At 41.2% G+C, this 19,291-nt stretch overlaps 1 protein-coding gene across 6 annotated transcripts in view; it reads left to right on the top strand.

The window, feature by feature from the left end:
* Window positions 1-3,349: 3,349 nt before the first annotated feature.
* Window positions 3,350-19,291, top strand: part of SBF2 (SET binding factor 2) — a 469,986-nt gene continuing 454,044 nt past the window's right edge. For all 6 annotated transcript variants that reach the window (XM_068556612.1, XM_068556611.1, XM_068556610.1 and 3 more), the window contains exon 1: window positions 3,350-3,548. In XM_068556612.1, coding sequence (XP_068412713.1) covers window positions 3,494-3,548 — 55 coding nt within the window. In that variant the 5' untranslated portion in view covers window positions 3,350-3,493. The remainder of the gene's footprint in view (window positions 3,549-19,291) is intronic.

The raw sequence follows: 19,291 nt of genomic DNA, 5'->3' as shown, positions 1-19,291 counted from the left end.
CCTGAAGTTTTACCTACAGGGAAAGTCTGGGATCACCAATGAAGCAGGGAAACCAGTTAGGAAGCTCTTGCAATAGTCAAGGTGGAAGGTGATAGTGGCTCAGACTAGTGGGGTGGCAGTGAAGCGGGGAGAGAAGCTTACATATTTGGTAAGTAGGATCAATAGGACTGAGTGAGGAGTGTGGGGCTGAGAGAGAGGCAGGTGTCAAGGGTGGCAATCATTCAGTTTCTTACTTGGGCAACCGAGTGGATGGAGATGTGGCAATGGATCAGGGAATTTTCTACCACAACTGCTTAGTCTCCTTTGTTACTTGTTGGTAGAGACTGTTTGAAGAGGCCCCAGCCCTGCCTGCAGATGTTTGGTCAAGTCAAACTCTCATATTGCCTCTTTGAACTGTAGTGGCTAACCACAGGAAGCACTTGAAATGACTGTACAGATCAACCACTTACTCCACGACAGCCAAATGTAGGAGCAGCAGGTTGATAATTCTTGCTTACTAGTAATCAGCTCCTTTTTGACTTCTAAAGCATAAAGGAAAGGCATCTGCTATGTACACACCATCATTGTGTTGCATAGTCTTCCTCTCTCCCTGCCACCCTTCAGTAAAACAAATCTGAGTTTGCTTTACCCCTCACTCTTTGGTGAGAGGTGATGGTGGTTATCTCAGGGGATGGTCTGGCCTTCAGCCAACCTCAGTAATCAGGCTGCCTTGTCAGGGCTTATCAGTTTCAGCAGACTGGCAGCTGTTGGCTGAGAAGCAAAGCACAGTTCCAGTGTATGCTAAATATGTTCACATGTGTATTCAAATACATGATGCCTTTATATACCTATACCTGGGGTATGTCAAAATCCCTATGCTACAAAACACCCATTTGCAAATGGTCTGGCAGCCTACCTATGACCTAACAGGTGAAACATGTCTAAATGCAAACAGCACTTGATTCGAGGCTTGAAAACAGCTAAGCTTTGATTAAAAAAAAACACAAAAAATTTAAACCAACACTTGTGAATGAAATAAAAACACATTTTAAAAGTAAAATGGGACATCCTACCTCATGTCATATATAAAAATCAACTCAAAATGGGTCAATGGCCCAAAACAAGAGTAAACTATGAAACTCTTAGAGGAAAACATAGGAGTAAATCTTCCCTTCCAAGGAGTGATCTTGGCTTTGGCAATGGATTGCAATGGAAGCCAGGCAATATGACACCAAAGCACAGGAAACAAAAGAAAAAATAGATAAATTTGACTTCATATGGTATAATACATACAATGGAATATTATTCAGCGATGAAAAAGAATGAAGTACTGATACATGCTACAACATGGATGAACCTCGAAAACATTATACTAAATGAAAGAACCCAGACACAAAAGGTCACATATTGTATGATTGTATTTATATCAAATATCCATACTAGGTAAATCCATAGAGACAGAAAGCAAATTTGTAGTTATCAGAGGCTGGTGGAGGGGAAAATGGGAGTGACTGCTTTACGGGTGTGGGCTTTTCTTTTGGGTGATGAAAATATTTCAGAACAAGATAGACGGGGTAGTTGCACTACATTGCGAATGTACTAAATACCACTGAATTGTACACTTTAAAATGGTTCATTTTATGATGTGTAAATGTCACCTTAAAAAAAAGTGAAATGGGGAAGGAACATGATAGCTGCCTTAAAAGTCAGAAAGGCTATCATACAAAGATAGATTTTATTTTTTCTGGGTATTTCCATAGAGCAAAACTGGGGGAAGTTACAGGAAAACTCTGAGGTAACAAGGAAGAACTTTCTAACAATAGGGTTGTTAAACAGTGGAATGGGCTAGCTCCCAAGGAAGTTAAATTAGGCTTTACTAAAAGTGATCAAGTTGGATGATGAGCTCTCAGGGAATTTATAGAGAGGATTCTTACTTGAGGTGTGACTGAGGCATTTTAGGTTTAATTGTTTTCAAGATCAATCTGTTATCTTCCCTCCACCTCTGCAACTAGGCTGATTCAGTTTGAGCTTGTGCAATTTGCAAATGAACTCCTTGAGTTAAAGTATTCCTTCCTGGGAGTTTCAGTTCTAGCGCAGCCCAACCCTCTCAATCTGTGGGTGAAAAAAGCGCCACACAGAAAGAGGAAATGATCAATGAGAGTAAACTTTCAGTAGCTGAGACACTAAATCTCTGAACTCACAGTTCAGAGTTTGAGCAGCTTCCTGCTGGTAGTTGGGGGAAATTGTATGCATTCACTCATTAATCATACTTGTTAAGCACTTAAGACACTTTGCTAAGAGCTCTTATATGTAAATGAAGGGTTAAATCCTCAATTAATAAAGAGTAGTGACAAGCAACGAGGAAGATAATCATATTTGCAAATCATGGAGATTCCCACAACTTCAGTCTACCACTTGTAACATATCCTGCTACTAAAACTTCAGGAGATACTAACAGAGGACAAAGCAAGCTCATCTGGATGCCTCACTTGCCAAACTCGGAACGATCAATAAGAGGTGCAGTAAAAAGAAAGCGACCTAGATAATTCCTAGATTGGATGATGAGATCCACTAATTCATTTAAACTGCATTGTTTGAACAGGGAAGTTGGAAGTGCCTGCTCCTGCTGCAAGAGCCCTGGGACCGCTGCAAGGGGCGAAACCCTAGGCGAGAAGGGCTCCCTTGGGAGAGACAAGCCTCCTCCCCTCGGATTCTGTTGTTCCGGGCAGTTCAGGAGGATCCCGGGGATGCCGCGTTCTTCGGAGGAATCCAGCCTCCCCAGGCGCTCTGGGGGAAGCCCAGGCCAACCGCCCCCAGCCCACCCAGCACTAAAGCACGGGGCGCCTCTGAGGATTGAGCAAAACCCTCTTCCTCCTCCGCCTACTCGGTGGCATGTTCCTAAAATTCCCATCTGCACAACATAAACAGGAAACGTGCAGCAAAAGCCCTGGCGGTGCAAATTCCATGCTTCCAGTCGAGGGCGGGAGAATCTCGTCTTGGGAAGGGGAGGGGGAGGGGGGAGGGGAAGCAGCAAACTTTCCAGGGGACCCCTCAACCATCCCTGTCTCTTCTTCCCAGACCCAGAAAGAAAGAGTGGAGAAGGCGGCAGGAAGGACACCCTGCTTTAGGAAAAATAGGGGAGTGGGAGGTGGGCCGCGGAGGGGCAGCCAGGCCTCAAAGTGAACCACCCCAAGCGGCTGCGGTGGCGGCGTGTGGTGGCAATACGCCCGGCAGCCCACTCCCCAAACCAGCTGTCCTAGCGGCGCCAAGAGGGTGGGGGTGGGCTCTCCGCCGGGGGGTCAGGTCAACGAGCCAGCGCGGGTGGGGGTGGGGGAGGAGCGGACGCTAAGCGCGGCGCAGGCGCAGAGCGCGCCTCGGTTGTCAAACATGGCTGAAGTGCCGCCGCTGCCGCTACTGCTGCTGCAGGGAAAATGCTGAGCCCTCCCGGACCGGGTGGGCAGCGGCGGCGAAGGCGGCAACGGGCACCCGCTTCCCCGGCGCGGCGGCGGCGGCCATGGCCCGGCTGGCCGACTACTTCATCGTAGTAGGCTACGACCACGAGAAGCCAGGTAAGGGTGTGGGACGGGCACCGCCCCCGGGCCTCCCGGCCCCCGCCCCCCGGCTGCCGTCCAGTGGGCTCCTCGGGGCCGGGCGTCGCGGCCTGGAGGCGGGGAGGGCCGGGCTGGGCCCCGGCTGAGCGGGCGCTCGGCGTCCGGCCTTCTTGGCCCCGCTGAGCCTCGCGGTGGGCGTGAGGGGCCGGCACGAGGGGAGGGGGAGGAGGAGATCGCGTCCTCCGGGCCCGGGGCGGCCCAGCTGGGTCAGCTGGGGCGAGTCTTGGTGCCGCGACCCTCGCTCTGGAGGGGGCTGGGTACCAGGGGCAGCGCCCCGGTGCCGGCGGGATTGGGCCAGGACCGCAGGGCTGGTAGGGCGGGAGCCAACTGTGCTAAGTTTCTCTGGGATAAACTTCTGCCCAGCATCCTGAGTGAGTAGCGAGTGACGCAGGGGGCTGTCCTCTCCGAAAGGAAGTGCTGAGAGTCCTGTGCTCCCTCACCCCTGAGCTGGTGGGGGCCTGTCTAGTCACCGCGCCAGTGGACGCGTGGTACCGAGGAAGGGGAAAGGATCCTTAAACTTCTAAACATTTCTAGGAAATGCTCCTCGTTCTTTCAGAACAATTGTGACGGTTATTTCAGAATGAGTCTGAACACTTTTTTTTTTAACATCTTTATTGGAGTATAATTGCTTTACAGTGTTGTGTTAGTTTCTGCTATACAACAGAGTGAATCAGCTATACGTATACATGTATCCCCATATCCCCTCCCTCTTGGGCCTCCCTCCCACCCCCTCTAGGTGGTCACAAAGCCCCGAGCTGATCTCCCTGTGCTACGCAGCAGCTTCCCACTAGCTAGCTATTTTACATTTGGTAGTGTATGTTTGTTAATGCTACTCTCTCACTTCGTCCCAGCTCCGCCCCCCCTCCCCCCCAAGTCCTGAACACTGTCTTTTAGGTAAGGACCGTTAGCAGACCGCTGAAGGTGATCTTGTTTCACATTAATGTGTGTTTTAATTCTTTTCATTTGTCACAAAATTTTCCTCATAAGCAACAATCTGGCAAATGCATTGCATTTTAATTTAATTGAGGGATTTCCACAACTGAAGAGAATTCAGGGTTTATGCACGTTTATTTTTGTATTTGTATTCTTTTGTATTACTGTATAGCTACACATAATGTAATAATAACTTGAGCTGGGGAAGCACGTCCATTTCAGGGTAATTCTGGTCGCACATTTGCAAGGAATTTTAGATCTCAGCTAGACAGTCCCTTCATTTTTCAGAGGAGATGCTGAGATTGTGTTTTGCTGATGGTTACAGCCATTTGTAGCATCAGAATACCATTGTTCTACCCACTATTGGTGTACTGCCCCTTTCACTATTCCTCTCCTAATAACTTCCTTTAGCGGGGACCTTTTATATTCTTTAGTCCTTCATCACTCTTGACCTGATTGAGGTGAACAAAAGAAGGGCTTGGGCTATATTTAAAGTATTTTCTGGCTCCAAAATTTTATTTTTTATTTCCTAGTAATTTTGCATAGTCTGCTGTCTCTTTCTTATTACCAAGATTAACAATATGGAGAATCACAGTTTGTTTATAACATTATTTCATTTTTAGCGACATTGGGGTTCCCCCCCCTCACTTCTAAAAAAATTTGAAGCAATCACAAAACTTGCAAGTATGGTACAAAGAACTCTTTACTCCCTGAGCCATTTGAGAGGAAGCTGCTGACCTGATGCCCTCCCTTATCACCCCAGAATGCTTTAGTGTGTATTTTCTACAAACAAGGTTATTCCCCTACATAATCACAGTACAATCATCAAAATCAGGAAATTAACACTGGCATAATACTCCATCTAGTTCTCAGACTGCTTCAAGTTTTGTTGATTATGCCATTAATCTCTTTACTGGCAAAAGGATCCAGTTCAGAATTACGTATTGCATTTATTTGTCACAGGACCATCTCATCAGAGGTGAGGCAAGCTCTTGGATGGCTTTTGAGCTCAGCTGAGGAATCGTACCGATATTCAGGAGTTTGCTGCTTGCGTACTTATTCTCGATCGCGATGAATTTCGTTTTCATTTACTTTCAATACATTTTTGGCCATGTGCTGCATGACTTATTCAATCTGAAACAATTCCTTCATCTTTTGATTTTCATAACCTTGACCCTAATGGAGATTATAGGGTCGTTATTTTGTAGAATACCTCTCATTGGGGATTATCTGTTCTCTTATGATTAGATACATACAGGTTATGTATTTGGGCAGGAATATCACAGAAGTGGTGCTCGTTGCATCCTATCTGTTGTACAATTTCAGTTTGTCTATTATTGGTGATTTTCACTTTGATTACTTGATTACTTTGATTATAAGCAATGTCTGCCAGTGTTCTTCACTCTAAAGTTAATATTTAATAGTTAATTAATAAATGGTTTTTGTGAGGACTTCTTTGAAACTATGTGTCTTGTTCCTCATCAAACTTGTATTCCTTTATGCATTTATATCTATGGATACATGGTTTTCTGTTTTTTTGCTGAGTTATATTGTTACTGTTTATTTAGTTCAAATTATTCCTCTTTTGGCCAACGAGAGCCCATTTAAGCTGGCTTCCGTGTCTTTATGACATGTCCCCACCATTCTTTGAGCATGTCTTTACTTTTTGGTATAAGAAGATGTTCTGGGCTTATCTTGTACTGTCCCTCCTTTAGTCCTGGAATCAGCCATTTCTCTAGGGAGACCTGGATCGTTTTAATGGAGAATGGTATTTAGAAGCTAAGATCTCAGTGCTTGTGTGTTTATTGCTGTTGTATTGTTACTGCTCTCAGGCTTTCTTAAAGGACCGAGTCGGGGAATATATGTATGTGTACACACACACATATTTATGTCTATATTTATTTGTTTATCCATATGTATTGAAAACTGTGAGTTCCCACCAGTACCACTGATTTCTCTCCAACACTCCAGGGTCCAGTCTGGTTTTTTCCTTTTTTATATTTGTAATATTCTTCTCTGACAGTGAGAAATCTGGCTTCCGTTACCCTTAATATATTTACTTCTTTGTTCAGTCTCCCTGTATTTAACCAATCTTTCATCTTGTTACCACCCTCTCCTCTCCTGGATGCCTTCCTCTCTCTGCTGGGCTCAGATTCTTCATTCTGTCTCTCCCAGCCCCCTGTCCCTGTCAGGACCTAACAGCCCATACCAGGATGCCCCAATACAGGGACACCCTTTTCAACCTGCCCTGGCTTCGGCTCCCCATGTCAACTTCCCCACTGTTTGTGGATATACTTCTCACTCCACTTAGGTTCTGCTTCCATGTGGAGCACGATGTCGTCCTCATTCCGTGCTCACCCAGTGCCCCATGCCAGGTTGCCCCTCTGCTTTGACACCCTCCTTGCAGCGCTTGGACTCTGACTGAAATCGTTTGGCCGTTCCTCCCCACATAGAGTACCTCCTTGGTTCACTGGGGCTCTGACAACCCTCACCCCACCCCAGGGCTATAATGACTACTCTCTATCCCACAGTAGGGAAAAGGAAGATTATTTTTTTAAGTAACAAAATCCAGAAGCTTTTATAAATTGTAGAATCTTGATAGCGAGATGTATTCTTTTGTTTTTTTTTTAACTTGGGATAATTTTTCTTTAGTCATGTTTATTGAAGTATAATTTACATGCAATAAAATTCACCTTTTTAACTAAACAGTTCAATGAGTTTTGACGGATGTATACATAAGTGTAGCCACTACCGAAATCAAGATATAGATAGAGAACACTTCCCTCCAAAAAGCTCTTCTGTGCCCCTTTGCAGTCAATTCCCTCCCTAGCCTCTGGCAATCACTGATCTATTTTCTGTCCTTGCGTTTTTGTCTTTTCTAGAATGTCTTATAAATGGAATTGTATACTTTTTTATGTCTGGCCTTTTTCACTTAGAAAAATATGTTTGAGGCGAATCCATCTTGTATGTGTTGTCAGCTCCTTTTTATCGCTGAATATAATGCAGTTTGTTTATCCGTTCACCAGTTGGTGGACTTTTGAGTTTCTGGTTTTGGGCTATTAAGAACAAAGTTATTCTGAACATTTGCAGACAGATCTTTGACTGTTCATATGGTTTCATTTCTCTTGGGTAGATACTTAGGAGAAGAATTGCTGAGTCATATGATCAGTGTCTGTTTAACTTTATGTGAAACCACCAAACTGTTTTCCAAACTGGCCGTGCCATTTTGCATACTTACCAGCAATGTATGAGAGTTCCAGTTAGTCTTTTAAATTTTATTTATATTATTTAAAAAAAATGAACCATTCTAGTGGACATGTAGTGGTATCTTATTGTGGTTTCAGTTTGAATTTTCCTGGTGGCTAATGATGTTGAGCACCTTTTCATGTGCCTATTGCATTGGAATATTTTTGTAAAGAGGTTGAGCAAATTTTTGCCCTTTTTTATTGGATTGTTTGTTTGGCTTCTTTTTTTTAATTTATGTATAGTTGATTTACAATGTTGTGTTAGTTTCTGCTATACAGCAAAGTGATTCAGTTATACATATATACTTTCTTTTTTTATATTCTTTTTCATTATGGTTTATCTCCCTGTGCTATACAGTAGGACCTTGTTGTTTATCCATTCTATATGTAATAGTTTGCATTTGTTGGCTTCTTATTATTGAATTTTTAAGTTCTAGATTCAAGTCTTTATCAGGTGTTTTGCAAATATTTTCTTCCAATCTCTGGCTTGCCCTTTCATTTTCTTAACAATAGCTTTTGAAGAGTAGGTGTTTTAATTTGAATCACTTTTTAGGCATTAGAATAGTTTTGTATATCTTGAGTTGTATCCTTTGAGTAGTCTTTTTTATGTAAAACTCTCTGTAAAAATTTACTGGAAGAGGGCTTCCCTGGTGGCGCTGTGGTTAAGAGTCCGCCTGCCAATGCAGGGGTTCGAGCCCTGGTCCGGGAATATCCCACATGCCGCAGAGCAACTAAGCCCACGCGCCACAACTACTGAGCCTGTGCTCTAGAGCCCGCGAGCCACAACTACTGAAGCCCGCGCGCCTAGAGCCCATGCTCTGCAACAAGAGAAGCCACCACAATGAGAAGCCCACGCACTGCAACAAAGAGTAGCCCTTGCTTGCCGCAGCTAGAGAAAGCCCGGGCGCAGCAATGAAGACCCCACACAGCCAAAAATAAATACATAAAAAAAAGACCAAAAAAAAACCACTTTAATTAAAAAAACCCACAAAACTTACTGGAAGAAAATCCACCAAATCTATGTACTTGTTTGAATTGTAAGTAAAGAATAAACCTAATTGAGTCTGCAAACCTTTGTTATAAAGCTTTCTTCAGGAGTTAGTATGATTTTGTTACCTACATCTCTCTAAAAGCTAATCATACTATGATAATATGATACTGAAATGTTCTGTGTTTAATTCCAGAATGTTCCTGGAATTATTTGTTCAACATACTAAACTATTTTTGTTCCTAAAGTATCTTTTCAATTAATAATACTTTTTAGTTGATTTTTTTCATATTTCTATTTTAAAGTTGAGTTGAAAGAAAAAACCTTGTCTTTTGAAAAATTACGTTTACGAACTGGAAAAAATAGTTAATACATGCTATTTGAATTATATGCAAAGAAGAGTGCTTGACACATAGTAGATGTTTAATAAAGATGTATTGAATGAATACCCAGCTGCTGAACATATGGAAAATACAAAAAACTATAAGGAAGGTGAGGGATGGGTGTAGTTATGAAAGGGTAACAGGAGGGATTTTGTGGTAGTAGAACTGTTTTGTATCTTGACTGGGTGGTGGATACATAAGCCTACATATGAATTGCATAGAACTAAATACACACAAACACAAATGAGTACAGTAAAACTGGGGGAATCTGAACAAGAAAGTATATTGTATTAATGTCAGTATCCTAGTGTTGATATTGTTCTATAATTTTGTAAGATGTTATCATTGAGGGAAACTGGGTACAGAGAAGTGGGATTTCTGTATTCTTTAAATAATTAATTAATTTTATTTTTGGCTGCGGGTATTCGTTGCTGCACGCGGTCTTTCTCTAGTTGTGGCGAGCAGGGGCTCCTCTTCATTGATGGTGTGTGGGCTTCTCATTGTGGCGGCTTCTCTTGTTGCGGAGCTCCGGCTCTAGGCGCGCGTGCTTCAGTAGTTGTGGCTCGCGGGCTCTAGAGCGCAGGCTCAGTAGTTGTGGCACACGGGCTTAGTTGCTCCTTGGCATGTGGGATCTTCCCGGACCAGGGCTTGAACCTGTGTCCCCTGCATTGGCAGGCGGATTCTTACCCACTGCGCCACCAGGGAAGCCCTGTATTATTTCTTATAGTTGTCTTAAAATAAAAGTTTAATTTAAAAAAAGCTATAAGGAAGATAAAAAGACACCCAGAGTGGCCTTATTTTTTTCCTTAACATCGATGACATAGGGAAAGGTTATTCTATTAAATTCCAGAAAAACATAATCTTCAGTGGCTAAATTATTACATCTTGTGGGTATATTAATAATGGGTATTATAAGGGGTATAATAATGACTTCATCATTTACTTTATTATTGGATATTTAACTTGTTTCCAATTTTGTGCTCTTCTGAATACTACAGTAAGTCCCCTACATACGAACGAGTTCTGTTCTGAGAGCACGTTCCTAAGTCCAATTTGTTCGTAAGTCAAACAAAGTTAGCCTAGGTACCCAACTAACACAATCGGCTATATAGTACTGTACTGTAATAGGTTTATAATACTTTTCACACAAATAATACATAAAAAACAAACACACACAAAAAAATTTTTAATCTTACAGTACAGTACCTTGAAAAGTAGAGTAGTACAGTACAACAACTGGCATACAGGGGCTGGCATCGAGTGAACAGGCAAGAGGAGTTACTGACTGGAGGAGGGAGAGGAGGTGGGAGATGGTAGAGCTGAAGGATCGTCAGCAATAGGAGATGGAGGGCAAGCTGCAGTTTCACTCATGCCTGACGTTGATGGCACAGGTTCTGGTTCCTTGCTGGATTCAATTCTATCTACCCTCTTGAAAAAATGATCCAGTGATGTCTGGGTAGTAGCTTTTTTTTTTCTCATCATAGATGACACGGCAGCACTGGATTGCATTCTGAACAGCTGCTGCAACCTTCATGTTCCGTTTTACATTTGGGTCCTGTGCCTCAAAAACTAACAGTGCCTCCTCAAATAAAATCCCCTTGCCACTTCCCGTGTTGTGAATCTCTTCGGTTCTTCACCTACTTCTTCTTCCCCTTGTCGCTCCACTGTCTCAATTATTTTCACTTTTGTTTCCATCGTTACTGCTTGGCATTTCTTAGCAGTACCAGTTACATCACTGCTGCTTTTACCCTTTCTTCCGGACATCCTGGGCTTGAAATAAAGATACTGTACTACTGTATTCTATACAGTACTGTACAGTAAAGTACACAAACGCACAACCACTCGTAGAAGATGCACGCGCTTGACAATGTACGCCAGACTGGTGAACTAACTTGCCTGATTGGACATGCGCACGCCTGTTCGTATCTTTGAAAGTTTGCAATTTGAAGGTTCGTATGTAGGGGACTTACTATACTGTCATGCTGAGGAGAACATAGCTTGAAAATCACTGATTTTTATGACAGTCTGATGTTGATAATTTGAAATTAAGAGTTTATTTTCCTGACTTTGCATGTGTACTGTGGCACAATAATTAGCAAATTTCATTTGTTTCTAGTAGGTGAAGTTACTTAGCCAACTGTCTTTATTTTTCTTATAGTTTTTACTTTCTCGTACTTTGAGATTTGTGCAAGAAAAATTGTTAATGACCACATGGGTTAATTCCCTTATATGCCTTTACTTTTTTCTTTTTGTTTTCTTTCGCTGTCCGTTAATACATTTAGAATTTAATCCATTTATTTAGATGGTATTTAACCTGGAATGACGTATCATAATCATTTGAGGTTCTTGCATTCTTTCATATCAACCTGCTTAAGTATATTAGAGAAAGCATTTGAAATATTTTACTTAAGCAGTATAAGTGAGATAAGCTAAAAGGTAAATTTATGCACAATACCTGAGGTGTCATAGTCTGAGACATTTAAAAAATTGATAATTGTTTATTATTGAACCATTGTAATTCATAGTCAGCCTGGATCCCCTCTCTTTCCCCATTCTATATTGAAGTAGTTGGGATTTCTTGGTTGCTTTTTGTTGCCAGTTGTCAAGAACCATTTGGGATTCATTGATTTGACAAGTATTTATTGCTTTCCAGGCATTGTGCTAATTGCTAGAACAAAAATAAACGAGTAAGGAGTAAGATTCTATCCCTAACTTAGTCATTAATGGAGACAGTCTTGAAATAAGTAGTGATAAATGAAGAAGGTGGGTCCACTTTACTGAGGGAGAGAGAAGGCTTCTTATGAAAGGTGATGTTTAAACCACAGTATGCAGGATGAATATGCATTTGCCAGGTAGAAAAAAAGGGTAGAGGAGGCTATAGGCAGAGAGAAAAACATGTAAATGTGTGAAATGGATTGTTCCAGGAATGGAGAGAAGTATAGTGTAAATGGGAATTGAGGTAAGCTTTGATGCTGGAGTAGGTTGGAGTCAGATTGTGAAAAGCTCTGTGTATTAGGCTATGGAATTTATAGCTTTCACTCTGTAGACCGTGGGGTCTGTTGAAAAGTGGGGATTCTTGAAAATCAATAAACATCTTAGAAATGTGACTCAAATAGCAATGGACTGGAGGGAGAAAGAACAGTGTGAAAAAACTCAGGAGCTTTTACAGTGAGAATAGAAAGGAACATATGGATTCTAGAGAAATTTGAAAGCTCATATTAGCAAAATTTAGTAGTGAGTGGATGCGAAGGGTAAAGGAGAAAGAGTAGTTGAGGGTAACAGTTTCTAGCTTGGGTAAGTGGGTGGGTGATGATGCTGTGAATGCAAATGGAGAATTTAGGGGAAGAAATGAATTTGGATGAGGGAAAGTAATGCTGAGGTTAGTTTTGACATGTTGAATTAAATGTGCCTGCCTATAATCAAGGTAGAGATGTCATTTAAGTGTTCAGATATATGGATCAGGAGGTTAGGAGAGAAGTGAAGATTAGAGATATAGTTTGGCAATTACCAGTAGCCAGCTGATTGTCAGAAATAAAGAAAAAAATGAGATTGTTTAGGGAATGTGTATAGAGTGAAAAGAGGAGTGGCCTAAGAATTGAACCCAGGGAAAATTCGATATTTAAGAGGTAGATAGAGAAGTAGCAGCCAGGAAACTGGATAGGAGTGGTTAGAGGTATTGCAAGAGAACCAAGATAGAGTGGTATCGTGGAAACGCTGAGTGTAGAGAATTTTGAGGATGAGGAAATGATGAATAAACGTGAAATACTCTGAAGATGTCATGTATAATGAGGACTAAAAATAATATCTTAGTCTGTTTGGGCTGCTGTAACAAATTATCATAGACTAAGGGGCTTAAACAACAAACATTTATTTCTTACAGTTCTGGAGGCTGGGAAATCCAAGGTCAAGGCACAGGCAGATTCGGATTCAGGGTCTCGTGAGAGCTTGCTTCCTGGCTCATAGATGGCCATCTTTTCACCATGTCCTCACTTGGTAGAAGGGGCAAGGAAGCTCTCTGGGGTCTCTTTGATAGGGGCACTAATCCCATTAATGAGAACTCTGTCCTCATGACCTAGTCACCTCCAAATACCATCACTTTGGTCCTACCTCCAAATGCTATCATATTGGGGATTAGGTTTCAACATATGTATTTTGTAGGGGGGTGGGACACAGACATTCTATATCTATGGCAGATAGACTCATAGACTTGATAATTAGGATGGTGACTTTAGAACATTATAGTTGTAGGGGCCAAAGCTAGTTTGATAAACGCACATCCCAAGTCATGTGCTATATAAACCTTATATAATCCAATTTATTCCATTTCTTTTTAGAAGTTCACTATGACCTGCAACCCATGGCTTGTGGAAGGAGTCAGAGGTGACTTCAAAATTCCAGCCTTGAAGGTCTGGGATACTTGTGAATCCATGACTTAAATAAGAAGATTGAAAATGTTTTTCTTTTAAAATTACTTATTTGTCTTTGTTAGCTTGGAAGATAATGGGTTTTACTTTATAGTTATCCAAATGAAGCCTTCAGAAGATGGACAGGCAAGGGCTGAACACAAAGACTTGAGAGTCATTAGTGTAGATAGAGCTGTGACACTGTGTGAGTGCCCTCAGAAAGTCGGTGTAGAGACAGAAGAATAGAGGACCAAGGACTGATCTTTGGGGAATGCTCTTGCTAAGAGGATGGAAAATAAAAGGAAGCATAGAAGAAAGAGTTAGAGAGTTTGAGAGAGACATTTAATTTTCCCCAATAGTTGTTCTTCTTCTCGATGTTGATAGAACCCCTGATTTTTTGGCTAGTCATGTAGCCATGCAGGAGAGATTGTTTTCAAGTTACTAACAGATAGAGACATGTGAATAAGTTCTGGCCAGTTGGATGTAAGTGGAAACGATGCGTGCAGCATCCCAAAAAGTATTCTTAAAGGATGAGGGTACGTTTTTCTAGCTTTTTTCTTTCCTGAGACTGGCATGCTGATTTAAAGACTGGGGAGCTCTAGCAACCATCTTGGACCATGTAGGTAAGGACCCACATCCTAGGGATGTCAGAGCAAAAAGCTGGAAAGAACCTGGGTCCCTAATGACTTATAGTGGAATTGTCATAGCTGCCTCTGGATTTTTTTTTTTTACATGAAAGACTATAACCTTGTATGTTTAAACCACTATAAATTAGAGTTTTCTGTTGCATATAGTTAATCTTAATCTAGGTACACAGAGGTGGAGGAGATCGGTATCCAGAGTCAAAGAAAGTGAGGGAATATTTCTCAGCATCAGGGGTGGCAGATAGAGGTCAGTGAGATGTGAAATTAGTGAAGATCTTTGTGTTTCATAAAATTTTAGAGTTGAAAGTTAACTGTTACAGATCATCTGATTCAATCCAATTTATGGATGAGGAACCAATGTGCCCATGCCCCCGCACCCCTTCCCTGCATGTTTTTACCTATGAATGGTTACACAGCTGATGAGTGGTAAATCCTGGACTGTAAGTTTCCTGATGCCTGTACTCCAGTACACCATGCTGTCCTTTGAGAATTTATATCAAGGATAGTCTTACCCCAGAATTGTTTCAGCTGGAATGTTGTGTTGTAAAACAAATAGTAAACTTTAAACAGGAGAAAGGATAGGAAGTGGAGGCAGCAGATTAAGACCATTTGTTTGAGTCACCTGAATTTTGAGAGGTAAGAATATCTGTTGGAAAACTTGGAATGCCTTCTCTTCAGGATAAAAAGACTTCATTTTTTTGTATCCCAGAGTTGTCTGGCTGATTAGTGCTTAATAAGACGTGTTTAAATTGAATTGCAAGAAATAGCGTGGTCCATTGAGAGTTTAAAAAAATGTATAGGACAGATTTGAGCATACATGAAGGCAGAAATAAGAGTGGAAATCAACAGAATGAGAGCAATTTATGCTGGAGAGGGTGGGGATAGGTATGGGAAGAAAGTTCCCTAGGATTTGAAGTCTCAAGCACATGATACAGGATACAAATACATATATATATCAGTGAGCTCTGAATACTCCCCTCTAAAAAGAGTATGCTCTTTGGAAAATAATATTGCCATTTCATTAGTCTTGGAGATATTCTATAATGGTGTCCCTCAGAACATTTCACTGATCAGCTGTGGGGACTTTGTGGGAGGTGACAAGTCACATAGGCATATTATAGAACTAGAGATCTACAGGTAAAATTAGCATGAATGGACAGGGTACTGTTGGGAAAAGATAATGGTAAAGTGTGCTAAGAGAGAGGTTTCAGGGTAAGCTTTACATTTTAGATACAAGTATCTAAAAAACGAATTCGTAAGAAACCTAACCTCTCAAAATAACTTTAAAAAAAAAAAAAAACCTCCAGGGCTTCCCTGGTGGCGCAGTGGTTGAGAATCTGCCTGCCAATGCAGGGGACACGGGTTCGAGCCCTGGTCTGGGAAGATCCCACATGCCGCAGAGCAGCTGGGCCCGTGAGCCACAATTACTGAGCTTGTGCATCTGGAGCCTGTGCTCCGCAACAAGAGAGGCCGTGATAGTGAGAGGCCCGCGCACCGCGATGAAGAGTGGCCCCCGCTTGCCACAACTAGAGAAAGCCTTCGCACAGAAACGAAGACCCAACACAGCCATAAATAAATAAATAAATAAATAAACAAACCAAAACAAACAAAAAAACTCCAAGTGTTTTTATTTTTTTAAAAATTATTTATTTACTTATTTATTGGCTGCGTTGGGTCTTCATTGCTGCGTGTGGGCTTTCTCTAATTGTGGAGAGTGGCAGCTACTCTTCGTTGCGGTGCGTGGGCTTCTCAGGGCGCAGGCTCAGTAGTTGTGGCACATAAGCTTAGTTGCTCCGTGGCATGTGGGATCTTCCCAGACCAGGGATCAAATCCATGTCCCCTGCATTGGCAGGCGGATTCGCAACCCCTGCGCCACCAGGGAAGTCCCTCAAAATAACTTTTTGAGGGGCAATTTTATTTCTCAGTTGTAGGTTAATTTATATATTGTAGGTTGTGCCCAATATGGTGATAATCTTCATTAAAAACTATTATAACAGTGAAGCCATTGACTAGATCATTGTATTGGTAGACTAGTATTTCTCTTTTTTTAAAAAATAAATAAATTTATTTATTTATCTATTTATGGCTGCGTTGGGTCTTCATTGCTGCCCGTGGGCTTTCTCTAGTTGTGGCGAGCAGGGTCTACTCTTCGTTGAGGTGTGTGGGCTTCTCATTGCGGTGGCTTCTCTTGTTGTGGAGCATGGGCTCTGGGTGCGCGGGCTTCAGTAGTTGTGGCACACGGGCTCAGTAGTTGTGGCTCGCGGGCTCTAGAGCGCAGGCTCAGTAGTTGTTGTGCACGGGCTTAGATGCTCCGTGGCATGTGTGATCTTCCCGGACCAGGGCTCGAACCCATGTCCCCTGCATTGGCAGGCAGATTCTTTTTTTTTTTTTTTTTTAAGCATCTTTATTGAAGTATAATTGCTTCACAATGGTGTGTTAGTTTCTGCTTTATAACAAAGTGAATCAGCTACAGATATACACACGTTCCCATATCTCCTCCCTCCCGCATCTCCCTCCCTCCCACCCTCCCCATCCCCCCCCCCCCCCCCAGGCGGTCACAAAGCACCGTGCTGATCTCCCTGTGCTATGCGGCTGCTTCCCACTAGCTATCTATTTTACATTTGGTAGTGTATATATGTCCATGACACTCTCTCATCCTGTCACATCTCACCCCTCCCCCTCCCCATATCCTCAAGTCCATTCTTTAGTAGGTCTGTGTCTTTATTCCCATCTTGCCACTAGGTTCTTCATGACCTTTTTTTTTTTTTTTCCCTTAGAGTCCATATATATGTGTTAGCATACTGTATTTGTTTTTCTCTTTCTGACTTACTTCACTCTGTATGACAGACTCTAACTCCATCCACCTCATTACAAATACCTCCATTTCATTTCTTTTTATGGCTGAGTAATATTCCATTGTATATATGTGCCACATCTTCTTTATCCATTCATCCGATGATGGACACTTAGGTTGCTTCCATGTCCTGGCTATTGTAAATAGAGCTGCAATGAACATTTTGGTACATGACTCTTTGAATTATGGTTTTCTCAGGGTATATGCCCAGTAGTGGGATTGCTGGGTCGTATGGTAGTTCTATTTTTAGTTTTTTAAGGAACCTCCATACTGTTCTCCATAGTGGCTGTATCAATTTACATTCCCACCAACAGTGCAAGAGTGTTCCCTTTTCTCCACACCCTCTCCAGCATTTATTGTTTCTAGATTTTTTGATGATGGCCATTCTGACCAGTGTGAGATGATACCTCATTGTAGTTTTGATTTGCATTTCTCTAATGATTAATGATGTTGAGCATTCTTTCATGTGTTTATTGGCCATCTGTATATCTTCTTTGGAGAAATGTCTATTTAGGTCTTCTGCCCACTTTTGGATTGGGTTCTTTGTTTTTTTGATACTGAGCTGCATGAGCTGCTTGTAAATTTTGGAGATTCATCTTTTGTCAGTTGCTTCATTTGCAAATATTTTCTCCCATTCTGAGGGTTGTCTTTTGGTCTTGTTTATGGTTTCCTTTGCTGTGCAAAAACTTTTAAGTTTCATTAGGTCCCATTTGTTTATTTGTGTTTTTATTTCCATTTCTCTAGGAGCTGGGTCAAAAAGGATCTTGCTGTGATTTATGTCATAGAGTGTTCTGCCTATGTTTTCCTCTAAGAGTTTGATGGTGTCTGGCCTTACACTTAGGTCTTTAATCCATTTTGAGTTTATTTTTGTGTATGGTGTTAGGGAGTGTTCTAATTTCATACTTTTACATGTACCTGTCCAATTTTCCCAGCACCACTTATTGAAGAAGCTGTCTTTTCTCCACTGTATATGCTTGCCTCCTTTATCAAAGATAAGGTGACCATATGTGCGTGGGTTTATCTCTGGGCTTTCTATCCTGTTGCATAGATCTATATTTCTGTTTTTGTGCCAGTACCAAACTGTCTTGATTACTGTAGCTTTGTAATATAGTCTGAAATCAGGGAGCCTGATTCCTCCAGCTCCATTTTTCGTTCTCAAGATTGCTTTGGCTATTTGGGGTCTTTTGTGTCTCCATACAAATTGTGAAATTTTTTGTTCTAGTTCTGTGAAAAATGCCAGTGGTAGTTTGATAGGGATTGCATTGAATCTGTAGATTGCTTTGGGTAGTAGAGTCCTTTTCACAATGTTGATTCTTCCAATCCAAGAACATGGTATATCTCTCCATCTATTTGTATCATCTTTAATTTCTTTCATCAGTGTCCTGTAATTTTCTGCATACAGGTCTATCGTCTCCTTAGGTAGGTTTATTCCTAGGTATTTTATTCTTTTTGTTGCAATGGTAAACGGGAGTGTTTTCTTAATTTCACTTTCAGATTTTTCATCATTAGTGTATAGGAATGCAAGAGATTTCTGTGCATTAATTTTGTATCCTGCTACTTTACCAAATTCATTGATTAGCTCTAGTAGTTTTCTGGTGGCAGTTTTAGGATTCTCTATGTATAGTATCATGTCATCCAGGCAGATTCTTAACTGTGCCACCAGGGAAGTCCCATTCCACTAGTATTCTTAATTTTAAAGATTTGCTTTTGTCAAAGCTGAGATCATTAAATATCACAAGATTTAATGTCCTGTTTTTAATTATTGCTGACTTTGAGTAATGATTTGGGTTATACAGTTGCTTATAAAGTAAATGCTATTCATTTAAAGTTCTCATTTCTGTAAGCTACATTGAAAGAAAATATAACTTTTATAATTTCATAATTTTACTTTCCCTTATACATATCAATGTCTTCATTGTAGAAGTTTTCAGAAAAAAATTTTTAGTTATATCTGTAAGTTTTCCATTGTTTACTGAACAAAATGAATGAAAAAATATTTTGCCTGTGGAAATATTTCATACAATTGCTGCTTAAGTGTAAGTGGTTTTCAAACAGGCTAGATTTTTAAAACTGTATGTACAGTTCTACAGATACTGATTTTTCTGGAGTATAGAACAAAAAGATTAAGAAAGGAAAAAAGCTTGTGTTTTAAGGGAGCATTAACACTATTATAGGGAAGTACCAGAGAAATAGTACTCACTCTCTAAAATGTCTTAACGACAGTACGATTTATTGTGTAAAAACTACAGGT

This window comes from Eschrichtius robustus, chromosome 11, assembly GCF_028021215.1.
Source record: "Eschrichtius robustus isolate mEscRob2 chromosome 11, mEscRob2.pri, whole genome shotgun sequence".
Lineage (NCBI taxonomy): Eukaryota > Metazoa > Chordata > Mammalia > Artiodactyla > Eschrichtiidae > Eschrichtius > Eschrichtius robustus.
The sequence above is the reverse complement of the archived record's forward strand: the minus strand, read 5'-3'. Positions and strand labels throughout refer to the sequence as shown.